The sequence below is a fragment of the Podarcis raffonei genome, chromosome 2 (genome assembly GCF_027172205.1).
Source record: "Podarcis raffonei isolate rPodRaf1 chromosome 2, rPodRaf1.pri, whole genome shotgun sequence".
In the NCBI taxonomy this organism is placed as follows: Eukaryota; Metazoa; Chordata; class Lepidosauria; order Squamata; family Lacertidae; genus Podarcis; species Podarcis raffonei.
In genome coordinates this window covers 32,062,910-32,078,429 of record NC_070603.1, presented here as the reverse complement: position 1 = coordinate 32,078,429, position 15,520 = coordinate 32,062,910, and the positions used below count along the sequence as shown (strand labels likewise).

The 15,520-nt window shown below is 49.9% G+C and overlaps 1 protein-coding gene across 3 annotated transcripts; it reads right to left on the bottom strand.

Annotated features, from left to right (window-relative positions):
* Positions 1 to 222: 222 nt before the first annotated feature.
* SLC25A10 (solute carrier family 25 member 10) lies at positions 223 to 14,446 on the bottom strand. Of its 3 annotated transcripts, none has more exons than XM_053375627.1 (11): positions 14,346 to 14,446; positions 9,290 to 9,409; positions 8,200 to 8,314; positions 8,063 to 8,111; positions 7,091 to 7,132; positions 6,688 to 6,731; positions 5,326 to 5,396; positions 4,200 to 4,292; positions 2,981 to 3,058; positions 2,647 to 2,703; positions 223 to 2,207 (listed from the first exon to the last, which is right to left on the bottom strand). In XM_053375627.1, exons 2-11 carry the CDS (start codon positions 9,377 to 9,379, stop codon positions 2,106 to 2,108), a joined length of 741 nt encoding a protein of 246 aa, XP_053231602.1. In that variant the 5' UTR covers positions 9,380 to 9,409; positions 14,346 to 14,446; the 3' UTR covers positions 223 to 2,105. The 3 variants fall into 3 exon arrangements, with proteins under 3 accessions (XP_053231602.1, XP_053231600.1, XP_053231601.1); XM_053375625.1 differs by lacking the exon at positions 14,346 to 14,446 and adding an exon at positions 13,963 to 14,322; XM_053375626.1 differs by lacking the exons at positions 4,200 to 4,292; positions 14,346 to 14,446 and adding an exon at positions 13,963 to 14,326.
* Positions 14,447 to 15,520: the final 1,074 nt, after the last annotated feature.

Below are 15,520 nucleotides of genomic sequence, written 5' to 3'. Positions count from 1 at the left end.
GAATACGTCTCTCTCTCTCTCTCTCTCTCTTTCTCTCTCTGGAAACTGTTAACTAAAAATGGTTCAATACGCCACATTTGAGGGACATTTTAAATAACAGCACTGCACAAAACCATTTAGCCTTCTCAGTCATTTCCCCAACAGAGCGAACTTGGAGGATGTAAATCCGAAGTCATATGACACACGTTGAAAGGGACTGGCGCTTCAGGAATGAGCAACACCTGCTTTTCACAATTACTTTATTGTCATGATTACAAAAGTGCTGATTTAGTTGCTCTGGCTCTTCGACCCCGCAGAGTCATTACCCTCTGGAATGACACTTCACACCCGGGGGGGGGGCTGACCAGTGAGGGGGGCACCACATGCCGGCAAAACAAAGGCCAGCAGAAACAAGGGACAAATGGCCGATACGACAATCATTTCATTAGGCGTGGGCCGGATCCAGAGGTATTAAAAAAAAATAAATCAGTGCTACAGAACAGGGCTTTGACAACATCACAGAAAAAGCAAGGCAACGTGGAAAGATTTCACAGCCGTCTAGGCTCCCTCCAAAGCTGCCAAGAGGCTCAGAGGAACTGCCAGAGGATAAATCGGGCAGGGAGTAGGGAAAGTTTGGCAGCTTAAGAGGCACACAATGTCTATCTGTGACACCTACTCTAGAGTAAACCTAGTAAACAGAGGGCCTCCCCCTGCCCTGCAACCTTAGCCCATGCCACGGGTCTAAATATGGACCATGTTCTCCCCATCCCAGATCCTCCGTGAAGGCCTTGCCGACTTACGACAGCCCCCCCCTCCACCATCATATGCCAAGAGGCCTGCTCACTTGGGGTACATGAGAAGCGAAGGGGGTGTCACAAGGGATTCAAACGTTCTCTCCCCCAGGCTGAGCTAACTTGGCTCTTGCTAGTTAGAGGAATACCTCAGAAACCTATTCTCTGCTCTCATTAGTGCCCTTCCCCCAGGAGGCCCTTTGGTTTCAGGAGGCTTTGGCTGAACAAGGTTAAAGAGAGAAGCAAAATAAAGGAGGCAAGGCTTGCTAGGCCGGCCGTAGACTGCGGTGTTGCTTGCCCTATGCTACCACTACTACCAGTCACAGTTAAATACAAGGGACCATCCGTGCCTCATACAGCAGACCTGAGGGTTAAGAAGAGACTGAGGTAGGATAAAGGGAGGAGGCCGGACGCAGTGAGGGAAACCTTGTGTTCGTATAAACATTTAAAAATCTGGGACGCTGAAGGGTAAGAAGGAAAAGGTGCCCACCAGGTGTATTGCTATCGACAGCCCCACCATTAACTAATAGAACCCCTCTCCAGTTCACTCGTAAACATTTAAAAATGGACAGAGAACCTTATTATTATTATTAAGTTTCTACCTCCCCACATGGAGATGCACGTCTGCTCCAGAAGAGCAGGGGAGAAAGCAGTGCTCAGCATGGCAAGGTGACTGGGAGATGGGAGGCCGTGGCACCCAACTGCCCCCCTCCCCAAAGAAACAACGAAGGAGACTGAGAGGACAGAGAAATATGGTGGTATTGCAGAAGAGGCAAGTTACTGCCCATGGCACAGCGCAGGAGCAACTTCAGTCTTGCAGGGCTCCCGTAGCGAGTGGTAGCAAATGTTGCAATGCCGACGGGCAGGACAAGGGCATTCGTGGGGCTGTTGGGCGTTAAGAGGAGATGCTGTGGGGTCAGCAGGGTTACTACTGCACGGCAGACAGTATTGTGGTGCTGCTGCTAACGGCAAGGAATGGAGGCTCCAGTGAACTGCTGGGCATAGGAGAAAGGCATTGTGGGAAGAGGTTGGCCGCTCACTGCTACTGGGCACTAAAGGAGAGAGTTCTGATTGGCTGTCTGTCATACCATCAGGCACCAAGCAATGCCAAAGGGTTGGCTAGCAGCTGTGAGAAACTGTCAGGCACTGAAAGGGGGCATTCTGCGAGAGTTCAGCTGGTGCCGCAGCGCTAAAAAGGGCACTGTTAATAATGCCTCACCTTGGCAAAGGAATATTGTGTGATACCCGGGCACTGTGGGGGTCGTAGTGTCCAAGCCCTCCCCGCCCCTGGTCCTCCAGGTTTATGCCTCTGACTAAGGCAGGCCCTCTTCTCCCTCAGGCCAACACTTTGATCCCAAAGTTTTTGCGCAGCTGCTCCAGGAAAACAAAGGTGAGCACCGTATGAGGGACCAAGCGGACGCCAGCAGGAACAAGGCCCTAGAAGAGGAAATTGGTTATGGTCAGCTTCTGTCAATCCTGGAATCGTGGCCGCAAGCTGCACAGCTAGACCAAGGAGGGAAGGTGGGGCTTGAAAAAGAGGCAGCTGGCAAAGGGTCCCAGTGGAGAGAAGCCCAGATTTTGATCCCCTGCGTCTACTCCAGTATCTGGAGTCATATGAGGCTTTTTCACTCACCTGGCATCACCTAAAGGCCAGGTAGCCTGGCATGCAGCTGCAGCACTTGAGCAGGGGGAGGGATGCAATGGAGGCAGTGGAGCCATCTTGGGAATAGGGAGGCAAACTGGAGAAGCACAGTGGCTGGGGACCAAAAGGGCAGGAATGCAGGACTAGGAAGGGCTAGGAGTTGTGCTGTCTGCATTGCGTGCCTGGTCTACTTGGTGCAATCACCCATCGATGCTTCTGCTGCATCTGCATTACCTTATAAAATGCCAGTGGCCCAAGCTTGGCTGTCTCCATTGCACAGTGCACGACACCCTGAGAGAGAATGAGAAAGAAGTCAGCCCATGCCCAGGCAGCCCCCTGTACAGATCCCATTCCTCTCCTTACAAGGCTCAATCTCTGCCAGTCACAAACTGATGAAGAGCTGCAGCAGCCAGAATGATGCTCAGAGGCATGGCACCAAGCAGCAGCAAAAGAAAAAACAGAAAGCTGGCCAGAAGGCCAGTGATATCTATAGGATGATGCTTAGTTCAAGCAACCAATGAATCAAGAGACTGGAAATCAGGACAGCCATTGACATCAGATCACTCACCCGATACTCCCCCTGGGAGTTCATAAGGCGTGTCTTCAGCACATCCAAGGGCTGACACAGGAATGTGGCACATCCTCCCTGCAATGAAAAGGGGTGTGTGTGTGATGGCAGCAGAGCCTTTTTTGAAATCCTGGGTTACAGGGCACGGCGTGAATGTCACCAGAAGCATGCCCACTTGATAAGCTAGTTATCAACTGACATACTGCTAAGTGGTAGTTGGAGGAAGGGGCGATATCTCACCCCACTGCTGTGTTAAAGGTAGAAATCCAGTGATGAAACAGGGGAGTGGCAAGACATTTCTCTCTACTTGCAGACCACTGGTTTACCAAACAGGTAGCTTAAATTAGTGTGTGGCGTGTGCTGTGTTTTTAAGCCATGGAGCAGAATAACTGGGAAGAGGCCACAAAATCACCTTGCATGATCTGCTCTGGAATATATAGCTCCCTGAAGCGCCTCCTTCATAGTGCCCCAGACCTGAAAGAACCCCATCCCTTTATCCGGCTAATTTTCTTTCTCACCAACCTTTCAAAGCCCTCTGTAAAACCAACTTCTTGGGCAAAACCGTTTCAGAATCACAACAGCCTCATCTACACTGCAGTGCCTGCTATTAGCCCTACCTTCCCTTTTACCTTTTCCCCTTTGTCAAACCTTGCCCTCTCCATTAGTCCTCAGTCCAGAGACTTATGGTCTTATTAATTCCAAACAGCACCCAGTAGACTAACTACTGGGTCCAAGCAGATGCTCAGTAATGTAATAGCTTTACAAAGGAGCTACAAAAGAGTCATGAGCCTAGTACAGGCTTAAACAGTGTATGGTCCCCACCAAGCCCCAGTCAAGTATGGTAGATACTTCACCACCATCATCCACCATCCTCCCCCATATTTTTACAATCTCAGGAAGGCCAAACATTGTGTTTATCTTGGAGCATTACCACTTGTGCAGGTCTGGTTTACTGCCCAGCTATGAGATAACTATTATGGCTCAATTGCCAGACAATCCAACTTTAAATGATGAGCTTTCTGGGTTTGAAATGCTATCTTTGCAGGGAAGGACTAGGACCTTCATAACAATCCATTCTTGGTAGCTCCATGGACTTCGACTTTGGACCTCCATCTCCCAAGAAGGTGGAACAAGCATCATGGCTTTAACCCCAATGAATACAAACACACGAACAAAATAAAACCCTTGACTTTGCACCCACACCCAGGTATCCACTTACAGCAATAAAGCTGGCCAAGAAATGGGTGAGAATATTGTCGGAGAGGAAACCGGTCCCAAGAACCAACTGCTTAGCCTGGTCGTAGCAGGAGAGCTGCAGAGAAGCAGAAAGATGTGAGACTGGCCCCAAATCTCCCAAGCAGAGAGACTGGCCCTGAAACGGAGTGTCCATTCTCTGTTGAACCACAAGGGATCAGGCAAGACAGCGACACCAGCCCCTGCAGTGTATCAGGAGGACAAGTGGCAGAAGTGTGACTAATCCTCAGCCCTCTCGGACAAATCTCCTGTCTCATCAGTACTGCCAGGGAGACAAGGAAGTTGTACGTCTAATCCGGGGAAACTTGGGGCTCTCTAGACTACCAACCCTTGTTATTATCTTTGCTGGCTGGGAGTGATGAGAGTCCAATAGCATCTGGAGGGCTGCAGGTTCCCCACCCCTGGCCTAACCCATCTTTAAAAGCCCTAAGCCAATATGCTGAGGACACAGGTGGACTGGGAAATATAGGATCTCATTCTCCAGCCTACACTGGGTCACTTGTGCCTTTACACCCTTTTGCACAAATCTCTCACCTTGAGAAAACAATTGCTAGAGAGCCTGACCTCTCCTCTCACCCCACCCCCTTACAGCCCCAGAGACAGGAGAGACAGTACGAAGGAACCTACAAACTAACCTGTTAACCTTGGGCCCAGAGACTAAGAGAAGCCTTCAAACATTTTAACATTTTGAGTCAAAAGCTATTAGTGCTGTCTGCAGGTTTTGCAAATACATGCTGCCTTCTGCATCCTGCTGTCTGAACGCAGCTGCCTATAGCCTCCCAATGGGAAGACTGGCTCTTGTGGGGAAGTTATGCCTGGACTAGAAATCTTACCTTGCATCAACTGCAGAGCGGGTGTGTCTTCCATTACATCTGACTGTAACAGGACAGGATTTCTACTAAATCCTATTTTCCCTCCCCAGGTGGCTAGAGAACATGTCAATCGATTTCATGCCTGGGGTGAAAAGTGGGCATATAGATATGGCCTTGGTGTGCATTGTGGTGGGTATATGCCTAGCTGAATATGCACACATGTAGGCTGGATTTAGGTGCACAGCCATAAGCAACTATGGATCTTTTTTGTATCACTACCTGTCCAACAGTAACCAGGGCCCCTCGACTTGCTGCCATTGAAGCTCCCGAAAACAATTTCTTCACACCCTCTGCAAAGACAAAAGGGATTCAAGGCATGGGGGTATACACTAGGTTGCACAGTCTACAAACAGCAGTGCTTTTCTGCTCGTCAACTCTTCAGAAACCACAGCCTCCCAGCCCCTAAGACACTGCACAGGAATAGATATTCTCTATTGCTCCCAAAGATACAGGAATGATGTTATAATCTACTAGGTGCTTAGAAAGCAGAGCCAATCCATAAAAGACTTCACTGTATTCTAGCACAGGTTGGTTTTAAAAGGTTATGAAATAGCTCCTCATTTAGCCAAAGCCAGACGATCAGAAGCCCTGATAGGGCAGAGATACTGATGCCCCATCACAATAAAATATCTGTGGTTGGAAGATTAAAATATAAATCTGTGGTTAGAAATCAAAGCATCAGAGAAGATAAGATCTCCAATTAGATGCCTGTGGAAGAGAGAACACTGCTCAAACTAATCAGGGACAGAGGACAGGGGCAGTTGCTCAGACTGGGTCTCTCTGCTCTTGCACAGTTTCACTTTTTGAAACCCAGTCCAGCTGCCAATCTATGAGCACTTGCCTGGGGGCAAGCCACAGAGGATCTGAACCAATGAAGGCTGCATGACTTGTAGACTCTGCTCCTTGCCTTTTCTCCTCAATTTCCAGAGCAACATGGAGCAGGAAGCTACCATTCCTCATCCTTCCACTGGACTTTAAAGGCAGGAGGGGTGGGTCTTATTTTCTCCACTTGCCAATCTCCCTCTCCCCCCATTGCCCCTCTCTAACACACACGAAGGGACAACCCTTTTAGTCTCCTCTCTCCCTTTTCCCTGGGCCCCATATGCTTGTTCTCTGTGACGCTCTAGAAGCCAAGTATGTGGTCAACTCTGAATTCTACCCGTGTGAACTCCAGGTCACCATATTCCTCTGCACTTCCCATCAGCTTACTCACCCCTCTCCCTTCCAAACGTTCAGCGGCTGCCAGACTCAAGAGGAGCTTGCAAGCGGCTCCCATCACTGATCCCAAAGAGCCACTAAACAAAGGCTGTACTTGCATCTTTCACGGGCTCTCATCCTGCCACCAGCTTTACTTCCAGGTAGTTTGCCTTGGATGGTGTTGCCCCTTCTCCTGGCACTGGTTTTGCCAGCTTCCTGGCACCGGGACTGGCCTGCAACCTAACAGCTCCCACTTCCGTATAGAAAAGGGGGCAGAGGCTGCAGCAGATTCTCCCCAAGGCCAATTTCTTTCATTCAGGGTGAGCTCCCTGTGGCCTCTCAGAAGCTCAAACTAGCCACACTGCGGGCTGACCAAATCCTTACCTTCACGAAGCACCCGATACAACCCATCCAGAGCATGTGAGTAGCTAGAAAGCAAGGAGAGACCATATTAGACACCTAAACCCATCTTGCTGCAGCTGCTACTTCTGCTGGCCACACCAGACAGAAGGCTGCAACTATAGACTCTTCCAGATCTAGTAGGGACTTATAGAACCTTGGGCTTTGGTCGCCAGGGGGTGCTGTCCTGATTCAGAAAGGTGTCTTTGAGCTTCAAACAATTGGAATTTGAGGATCCATGCTGCCCCTCTGTGGCCATGCAGCTTCAATACAACCCTTTTCGAAGGGATAAAGGCTTTCACAGGGTCCGCCTCCTTAATGCTATTATTTGCCTCTCCCTCACTTGTGCATCTCCTGTACAACCCCCCTCTGCAATCTGGACACTCACTTGCGCCGCAGATGCACCGGCTGCTTCATGTCATTCTGCATCCTGTGGAGGGAAAAGCATCACAGCGTTAAGGACACTTTCATGAGGGCAGGGAGACAAAACCCTGTCCCAAATCACACACCCCCACCCCCACCACCATAGGATGCTGAGTTTGCCCCAGAGCAAGGCGAACCACAGAGACAATGGGCTAAATTCTGTGTAGCTGTTCAGAATTTTGTGATCATATACCTGAAGGAGCATCTCCACCCCATCGTTCAGCCCAGACACTGAGATCCAGCGCCGAGGGCCTTTTGGCGGTTCCCTCCCTGCGAGAAGTGAGGTTACAGGGAACCAGGCAGAGGGCCTTCTCGGTAGTGGCGCCCACCCTGTGGAATGCCCTCCCATCAGATGTCAAGGAAATGACCAACTATCTGACTTTTAGAAGACATCTGAAGAGAAGTTTTTAATGTTTGGTGTTTTTAATATTCTGTTGGGAGCCACCCAGAGTTGCTTGGTGAACCAGCCAGATGGGTGGGGTATAAATAGTACATCATCATCATTATCAAGTTGGAAGGAACCCCACGGATCATCTAATCCAGCCCCCTGCAATACAGGAATATGCAGCTGGGATCAAACCTGCAGCCTTGGCATTTTCAGCACCATGCTCTAACCCACTGAGCTATCCAGCTAGCACTAAGCAGATTTCTCTGTCAGCAGAAGCATTTCTGATGGTGAAATGATCAGCCCTCTCCTCCCCCCGCATGCTGCTGCAGGGACTCTCCAAACCCCCCTGCCCACCCGAGCCAATTTAAGGGGGCACGAAGAGGGAAAACACCACTGAACTGGCGGAAGTCCTTGTGTGGGCTTATCCAGCCCCATGGAATGTCCCCCGAGTTCAGTAGGGGTGTAAAGAGTCAAGTGAACAGGTCAGGGGGAGCTGAACTGGGAAAGGTTGAAGCACAGCCATAGGGAATGGGGAAGGAGACCACTCACCTGACATTCACCATGTCCGCTGGGGTCCCCACGAACCCACCGGTGAAACCTGCAACCAGAGAACAGCAGGTGAAAGGGGACTGTGCAGCCTGCACTGGCGTGGCCCGTCATCCTGCGCTTGCCAAGCCCCAGCTCACCTCCTACTGCACCTAGCAGCACCTTCTGGTAGAAGGGCATTGGCCCCTGGGCACCCTGGCTCAAGTGGTCCCGCACAGTCTCATAGATGGCAAAGCGGGTGAGGGAGTACGTCATCTGGAGAAGCAGAAAGAGTCAGAGCAGGTTGGCAGCAGCTCTCAGGCCCTGGTCCTGCCCAGCACAGGGCAATCGCTCATCAGAATCACCGTTCAGCCACGGCACCAGCTTGGCAACGGCGCAGCCCCTGCGCTGGCATGGCCACAGCCTTGGCATTATGGAGCTTATGCTCTTAAGAGCCATGGCAGCAGTGTCCTTTTCGCCAATCAACAGGCACCATATATGCAAGAGGTGCAACCCCAAGTGAAGCCCTCTTCTTCCCCGAACCCTGCTTGCCATAGCAGAGGCCAACCCTAACACCCAACTATTCAGGAATCATAGATTCTGGAAGCAGAATGATATTCAAGCAGGGCTTATGGTGGCTGCAGAAATCAATGTGACGTTATTACAGAGCCACTTGCAAGGATTGAGAATTCCCTTGCAGAGTGGTGGGAGAAGCAACAGTGTGCCGGGAGTGGAGGGAGCCATTGTGACTGTCAGTGTGCTGCTAATAAACAAGATATTAAGAAGGAAGAGGGATACAACTCAAGAAGCTGTACCTTTTCTCAGCTTCTCCTCATCTGCACAAGATGCCTGACTCATCAAAGTCTTGGGGAGGACATAGCTTAGAAGCACATGCCTCATTTCAGAAATTCCTAGTCTAAAAACCTGCTTGACCTTCTCAGATGGCAGGGGCTATTGGATCCTTATATTCTATTGACAATATTCTGCAGGATTTTTGCCGTTAACTGTGACCAAATGGCCTCTCAGTTTCAGAGACTGCAAGTTGACCTAATTTACAAAGCTCTGTCCGTGAAGCCAAACACAGTCTCAGTGTTAAATCTGTGGAATACGCTTTGAAGGGTGCTGGAAGAAGCTGCAGAACTCTCACGGGTAGCGTGACGGAACCAAAAAGCTGGCATGGGAAGCCAGACGAAAGGAGCAGGACTGAACAGACCGGGGTAAAGCAATCGTTGCAGCGGTCCAACAACTCACCTGCCGGCAGAGGGAGGCACTAAGCCCACTGTAGAGGGCCAAGAAGCCATCGCTGCGAATCACACGCAAGGCCATGCCCGTCATGCGCATCTTCACTTCCTGCTGGGTTTGCAGGTGGACCTAGAGGCAAGGAAAGCAGGTAGCAAACAGGTCAGGCTGGATTTGCCAGGCTCTTTGTTCTCTGAGGGATATTCCAGGGGGGCCAGGGCAAGGAAAAGATTAAGCAGCCATGGCCCATGCACCTCTGATACAGCAAACAAATGAAACTGCAACTCCACGTCAACAAGATCTCAGGAATTCATTGTAAACATCCACTTTGAATCTTCTACTCCAAGAATACTGCCTACCAGAGCTTAAGGAGAGATTCTCTCTATTTTTAAAGCCATGACTGATGTTTTCCCCCTAGAGACAATCCCTTTGCATAAGAATTTATATTTTGCTATCCTGCTCCACTCTCCCCCATAAAATTTGAAAAGGATTCCTGACTTCTGGTTTCCTTGCTTTTACAAAACCCTTTCCCCTCCATCAGGACATGTGGCTTGCCCAACAAAACCCACTCCTTCCAGAAAGACAAGTCTTACCTCCCAGCTACCTCCCCCAATTTCTCCCAGATATTATTCTCCCCAGTGAGCTGTAAGAAGATTCCTGCATTCTTCACCCCATAACCTAATGGGTGCTATTAATTTTGGATGTTTTTGCAATCACAGCCGCAAGGCACTTGTTCCAGCCATGGCAAGGGGCTTCCCTGGACAGTCTGGTGCCTGCATCCACAGACGATTGCTGACCCATCTGCTTCTGTAGTTTAGAAATGCAGGTCAACATTGGTTTCCCAGATTACCATCCCACCTGCAAGCACCCTGACCTCGCAGTGGAGCAGCTCGTGTTTATAGTACTGTACAGCCAACTTGGAGAGAATTTAGGTGAAAGGCTGCCACGTTGATAAAAATCAAAAAAACCTTGGCAGGGCCATTGGCCAACCAGCCCTTATCCTGAAGAAGGGGAGAGGTCAATTCAAGCAACAAGAGAATGTAGCCTACACAAGTTCTGAACTGGACCCAGAAATGAAATAGTACAAAACACTTGCACTTCTCGACACTGGCCTTCTCCCATCCTGCATGATATTATTGTAAGGAACAAGGAGTCCAAGCAATTATCTGACTGGAGGTTCTTGAATGCAAATGTACCAATGTTTTATAGGCAGCTGGGGATAGCTTAGTTGGTAGAGCATGAGACTTAAATCTCCGGGTTGTGGGTTCTAGCCCCACATTGGGCGAAATATCCCTGCATTGCAAGGGATTGGACGAGGTGACTCTTGTGGTCCCTTCCAACTCTATAGTGATTCTATTTGGTTAGAGTGTTGGATTAGCAGCTGGGAGACCAGGGTTCAAATCCTCACTTGGCCGCAGAGCCAGGCACTACCTCACAGGGTTGTCCTGGGGATTAAATGAGCAGGGAAACCATGTACTTGAGTTTTTGGGAGAAAAGCAATAAATAAAATAAAATATATTTTATATAAATATATAAATTTAAATAAATTTAATTTAAATAAATAAAATCAATCAATCAATCAATCCAAGAGCCTTCTAGGAGCAGGGGTTAGAGTTCAACAACAACAAGACCCGCAGCTTCGCCATTTTTGGTAAGACCCACCCTTTTAAAAAGCAAGTGGACTGAAGCAGCCCCCGGTGGAAACACACATCAGCTGAGGCTGCAGAAGTACCAGTAGCCAGGAGAGGGCAGTGAAGCGGTGGACAGCAGCTCAGATGGGCAGTGTTCCCAGGCAGCCAGTGGCAGCTCAAAGATCCCATTGTGAAGGATGAAGCTGGAATGTGCTCATCAAGCAGCTGGCAGGCCCAGCAGTGACACAGGGAAAGCAAACGATGGAGGCTCAAATCTGCAGGAATCTCCAGGGTTAGCAGTTTCATGCTGGCATTAGTGTGCCCCTGCCAGACCATAACAAGGGAAAAGAATGTTCCCACCCCATTAGGGACCAGGGCTAAGTATGCAGAATGCTCAGGGAGAGGCGGGTGGAGTGGGTGAGAATCTCAGAACAGGCCTTGCCTGGTAACTTGTCAGTGGCTGGGCAGAAAAACTTCGTAGCCCCACAAACTCCCCTCCTAAGAAAGCTATCTTTCAAGTTTATTGAGTTTGACAAGTCCATCCCCTTTCTGTCAGCGTTAAAGCAGCCTGTGGGGCAGACTTGGGCCATGTACACACCATACATTCCCACCCCCACAGAATCCTGGGAATTGCAGTTTGATAAGGGTGCTGAGAACTGTAGGTCTGCGAGGGAGTAAACTAGGGTTCCCAGAATTCTCTAAGGTGTGTGAGTGTGTTTCAGATGTATGTTGTGTATGCAGTCTTTGACATTTGACTTTGAAGAGCAAGGACCAAAGCTGGGGACACCTTACTGCCATGATGAGCAACGCCTCAGAGACCACTTTTAGACTGCATGCAACTTTTGGCCTAAGTTCATGCAGGTGACAAAGAGATGGGGAAAGGGGCAGGGGCTGGGCCAGGCAGAAAGGAAGGTGGAAACAGGATGTAGCCTCACTTATCACCAATGTTGTGGCCACTGACAGATTACCCCTGAGAAATAGGCCCTAGAGTAGACAGAGAAAGGCAGTTGGCTGATCTCGTCTAGGTACACACAAAAGAAAGGCGGGACAGTTGGGTAATAAAAGGGCTTAGAAAAGTTATCATTAAAATCCCAAGCAGGCTTCTGTGTGGAGATCTAGAGAGCAGCCAGGAGAGGCCTGTTGACACTGGTCTCTTCCTGGATTATAGGACAGATGTGACTAACTGGCACAGCTCGAAGAAGCCCACACGAGGACTGCTACTAGTGCAATGGGGCTTTCTCCCCTCTCCTCACCCCACGTTCCCCAAATTGGCTTGTAGGGAGGAATCAGGAGAACCATTAGAACACCACATGGGGGAGGAAAGGGAGGACTGTTCCCTTGAGCAAACAGAAATGCTTGCCTTGCCAGAATGTTTGTTTTAGTGCAACATTTGAATTCTTCCCCATGTTTTGGCCTCCCTCTTTCTTCCTTTCTGATTGGCTTGCACCATGTCAAGGACGAATGTGTTTCGCGTACATTTGAGGAACCTTGGATTCTGTTTTTAAAACAGAAAACAAAAAAACTTAAGAACGCCCACTATGACGACTAACTGAGAAATAACAGCAATAAAGATTACACGGCAAAAGAAAATAATTTATCTGTACCCATTCAACAGAGTACAGGAAAACACTGCATCTGCTGATCAGGGCTGCATGCCAGAGATCATTAAGAAAAACTCTTAATGGCCCCACTGACCTTGGACATGCCACTTTCCCTCTGTGTGCTTGCCTTTCAAGGCAGAAACTACGGTATCTGGCCACTTGTGAGGGGTCTGCACAATGCCAGAAGTGCAGAATCGTGGCTGAATGGGGCCTCTTTGTTTTTTGCAGGCCTCCATTCATACCAGGAGGTACTGCCACTGAATTCAAGCTGTTATCTTGGAAGTCCTCACTTCCAAACCAACACAATTAGGCCTCAGTCTCTCAAACCAAGAAAATGCTGCGCAAATTCTGTATCACTTGACACACAGTAGAAGCTAGAAACTAGACAGGCTATACCTGTTTTACAAGTACAGTACAGTAATATTTAACAGAGCAGGGGCCCAACTACTGTGATGATAATTATGCCTTGATCTGTGCTCTCTAATTCGTAGTGGAGAATGCTAGCTGGTCAAATTATACTACACATAATGGAGTTAACTGTCCAGGGGTCCTTTACCTTTACCTTACATAGAATGAACTGGAAATGAGGGGGAGGTGTCTGTTCTCGTTTTTGTATTTTTATGTTTCAAACTTGCCCTGTGATCTTCAGCTGAATACAAATTTAATCAATCAATCAATCAATCAATCAATCTGAACAGACTCAAGACTGTTGCCTTCAGTTAGCTCCTTAGGCACTGCTTCCTGGAAGGCAGCCAACGCTGTCTGGCCAGAGGGAGCCACTACAGGGCACACAGCGGCAGCAGATGCCAGTCTGCTGTGCCCAGGAAACGAGACACCAAGGGGTGCCAGCCAGGGCCAGAATACCAACCGCAGGCCACGTCTCTTGCCTGGGAAACGGGGTACATCTGTGCACCACGGTGGTGGCGGTGGTGCCCAGGCAGTTCCAACTTCCTAGTTATCAACGGAGCCAAAATGGCAGATAGAAATCATTGTAAGGGGTGGGGGGAGAGGAGAAAAGGGAAATGCCACGCCACTGTCAACCCCCTATAGCCTCCAACCCAGAGTGGGGGTGGGCTAAGGAAGTGTCTCCTCGCCTTGCCGTCGCTCGCGCTGCCTTAGACGTAAATGGTAGGTTAGAGGTGAAGAACCTCTCCTTGGAGCACTTTGCTGTTCAGCCACCTTTGCCTGCAGCCAAGCGGGGAAAGGAAGCGGCGCAAGGATTTGCCAAACTGCAAAGGAAACACGCGGCAATATTGAAGCGGAGGGGGCGGCGAGAGACAAACAGTAGGGATGGGGCCAGCAGAGATCAGCGCAGGGGAGTCCAGGGGGAAGACGGGAGGCAGAGGGCCGGAGAGGGATTTTAGGGGCCAGGTCCCCCCATCCGTCGCCGGGGAAGGGGGTGCCCCGTCTTCTTTCCTGGCGGGTTTCTCCCCCCCTCTAACGCAAGACGCACCTTGAGCAGGTCTAGCGGGTGGGTGCAGCAGGCTGCCCCGCACGAGGCCAGGCCTCCGAAGTACCAGCGGGACACGCGTTTCTCCACCATCGCGCCGCCGGCTCTGCGTGGCTGCTGCTGCTCCTCACCTCCCCGCTGCACGGACCCGGGAAGCCCGGCCGCCGCCTCCTCCTGCTCACCGCCGCCGCTCCCTGCACTGAACCGACGAGGCCTTAAAGGGGCAACGCCCGCCATGGGAGGGACGCCTTAAAAGAGCAACGCGGAGGCCCGGCTGGGTGTACCGGGGAGGGAGAGTAACCGGGAGAGGGTACGCAGCCTTTCTCCGCTCAGGCGGAGCCCCCGTCTTTGTCCGCCCCCGCGCATTCCGGCTTCTGGACAATCACCTTCCGACGACGGATTCTGCAGCGTCGGGCGCCGCTGATCTCCGCTGCCTGCCAAGATCATGGCTAATCTGGAAGGAAATCCCGGCTCTGTTTAAATCGAGTAGCCAAGCTGCTGCTGACTCCTTCGTTGAAAATTCACACACAGTTCCTCGGCCCCCCCCCTCGCCCACTCCTTTTTTGGGTTTTGTGGTACAGTATAGATAGGGAGGAGGAATTAAAGAACCTTTTAATGAGGGTGAAAGAGGAGAGCGCGAAATATGGTCTGAAACTCAACATTAAAAAAAACCACTGGTCCCATCGCCTCCTGGCAAATAGAAGAGGAAGAAATGGAGGCAGTGAGAGATTTTACTTTCTTGGGTTCCATGGTCACTGCAGATGGTGACAGCAGCCACGAAATTAAAAGATTCCTGCTTCTTGGGAGAAAAGCAATGACAAACCTAGACAGCATCTTAAAAAGCAGAGATTGCCTTGCCAACAAAGGTCGGTATAGTTAAAGCTATGGTTTTCCCAGTAGTGATGTATGGAAGTGAGAGCTGGAGCATAAAGAAGGCTGATCGCTGAAGAATTGATGCTTTTGAATTATGGTGCTGGATGAGACTCTTGAGAGTCCCATGGACTGCAAGAAGATCAAACCGATCCATTCTGAAGGAAATCAGCCCTGAGTGCTCACTGGAAGGACAGATCCTGAAGCTGAGGCTCCAATACTTTGGCCACCTCATGAGAAGGGAAGACTCCCTGGAAAAGACCCTGATGCTGGGAAAGATGGAGGGCACAAGGAGAAGGGGATGACAGAGGACGAGATGGTTGGACAGTGTTCTCGAAGCTACGAACATGAGTCTGACCAAACTGCAGGAGGCAGTGGAAGACAGGAGTGCCTGGTGTGCTCTGGTCCATGGGGTCATGAAGTGTTGGACATGACTAAACAACAACAAATAGATAGGTCAAACACAATTGCAAAAGGAGAAGAGTGCACTAGCTGGCAACAACAACTCCCTGTCAAGTGTATATTTGGCGGCAAACCTGGATTTGTTCTTGCATTACATCAGCCAAACACTTATTGTACATAACGCCATTGTAGTTTCTTGTTCTACATATGACTTTCGGAGTGCTGAGAGAAATGTTTATTGTGAAAGTGTGTGTTCCTTGCGCAGGTGGATATTTCTGCAGCCTTGTAA

Excerpts from the sequence above, each read along its gene's own strand:
- SLC25A10 (XM_053375625.1), bottom strand. The coding sequence starts at position 14,196 with ATGGCGGGCGTTGCCCCTTTAAGGCCTCGTCGGTTCAGTGCAGGGAGC. Across the intron at positions 6,732-7,090 it reads CCGGTGCATCTGCGGCGCAA|CTACTCACATGCTCTGGATG; the intron begins GTGAGTGTCCAG and ends CTTGCTTTCTAG. Across the intron at positions 2,208-2,646 it reads GGCCACTGGCATTTTATAAG|GGCCTTGTTCCTGCTGGCGT; the intron begins GTAATGCAGATG and ends TTCCTCTTCTAG.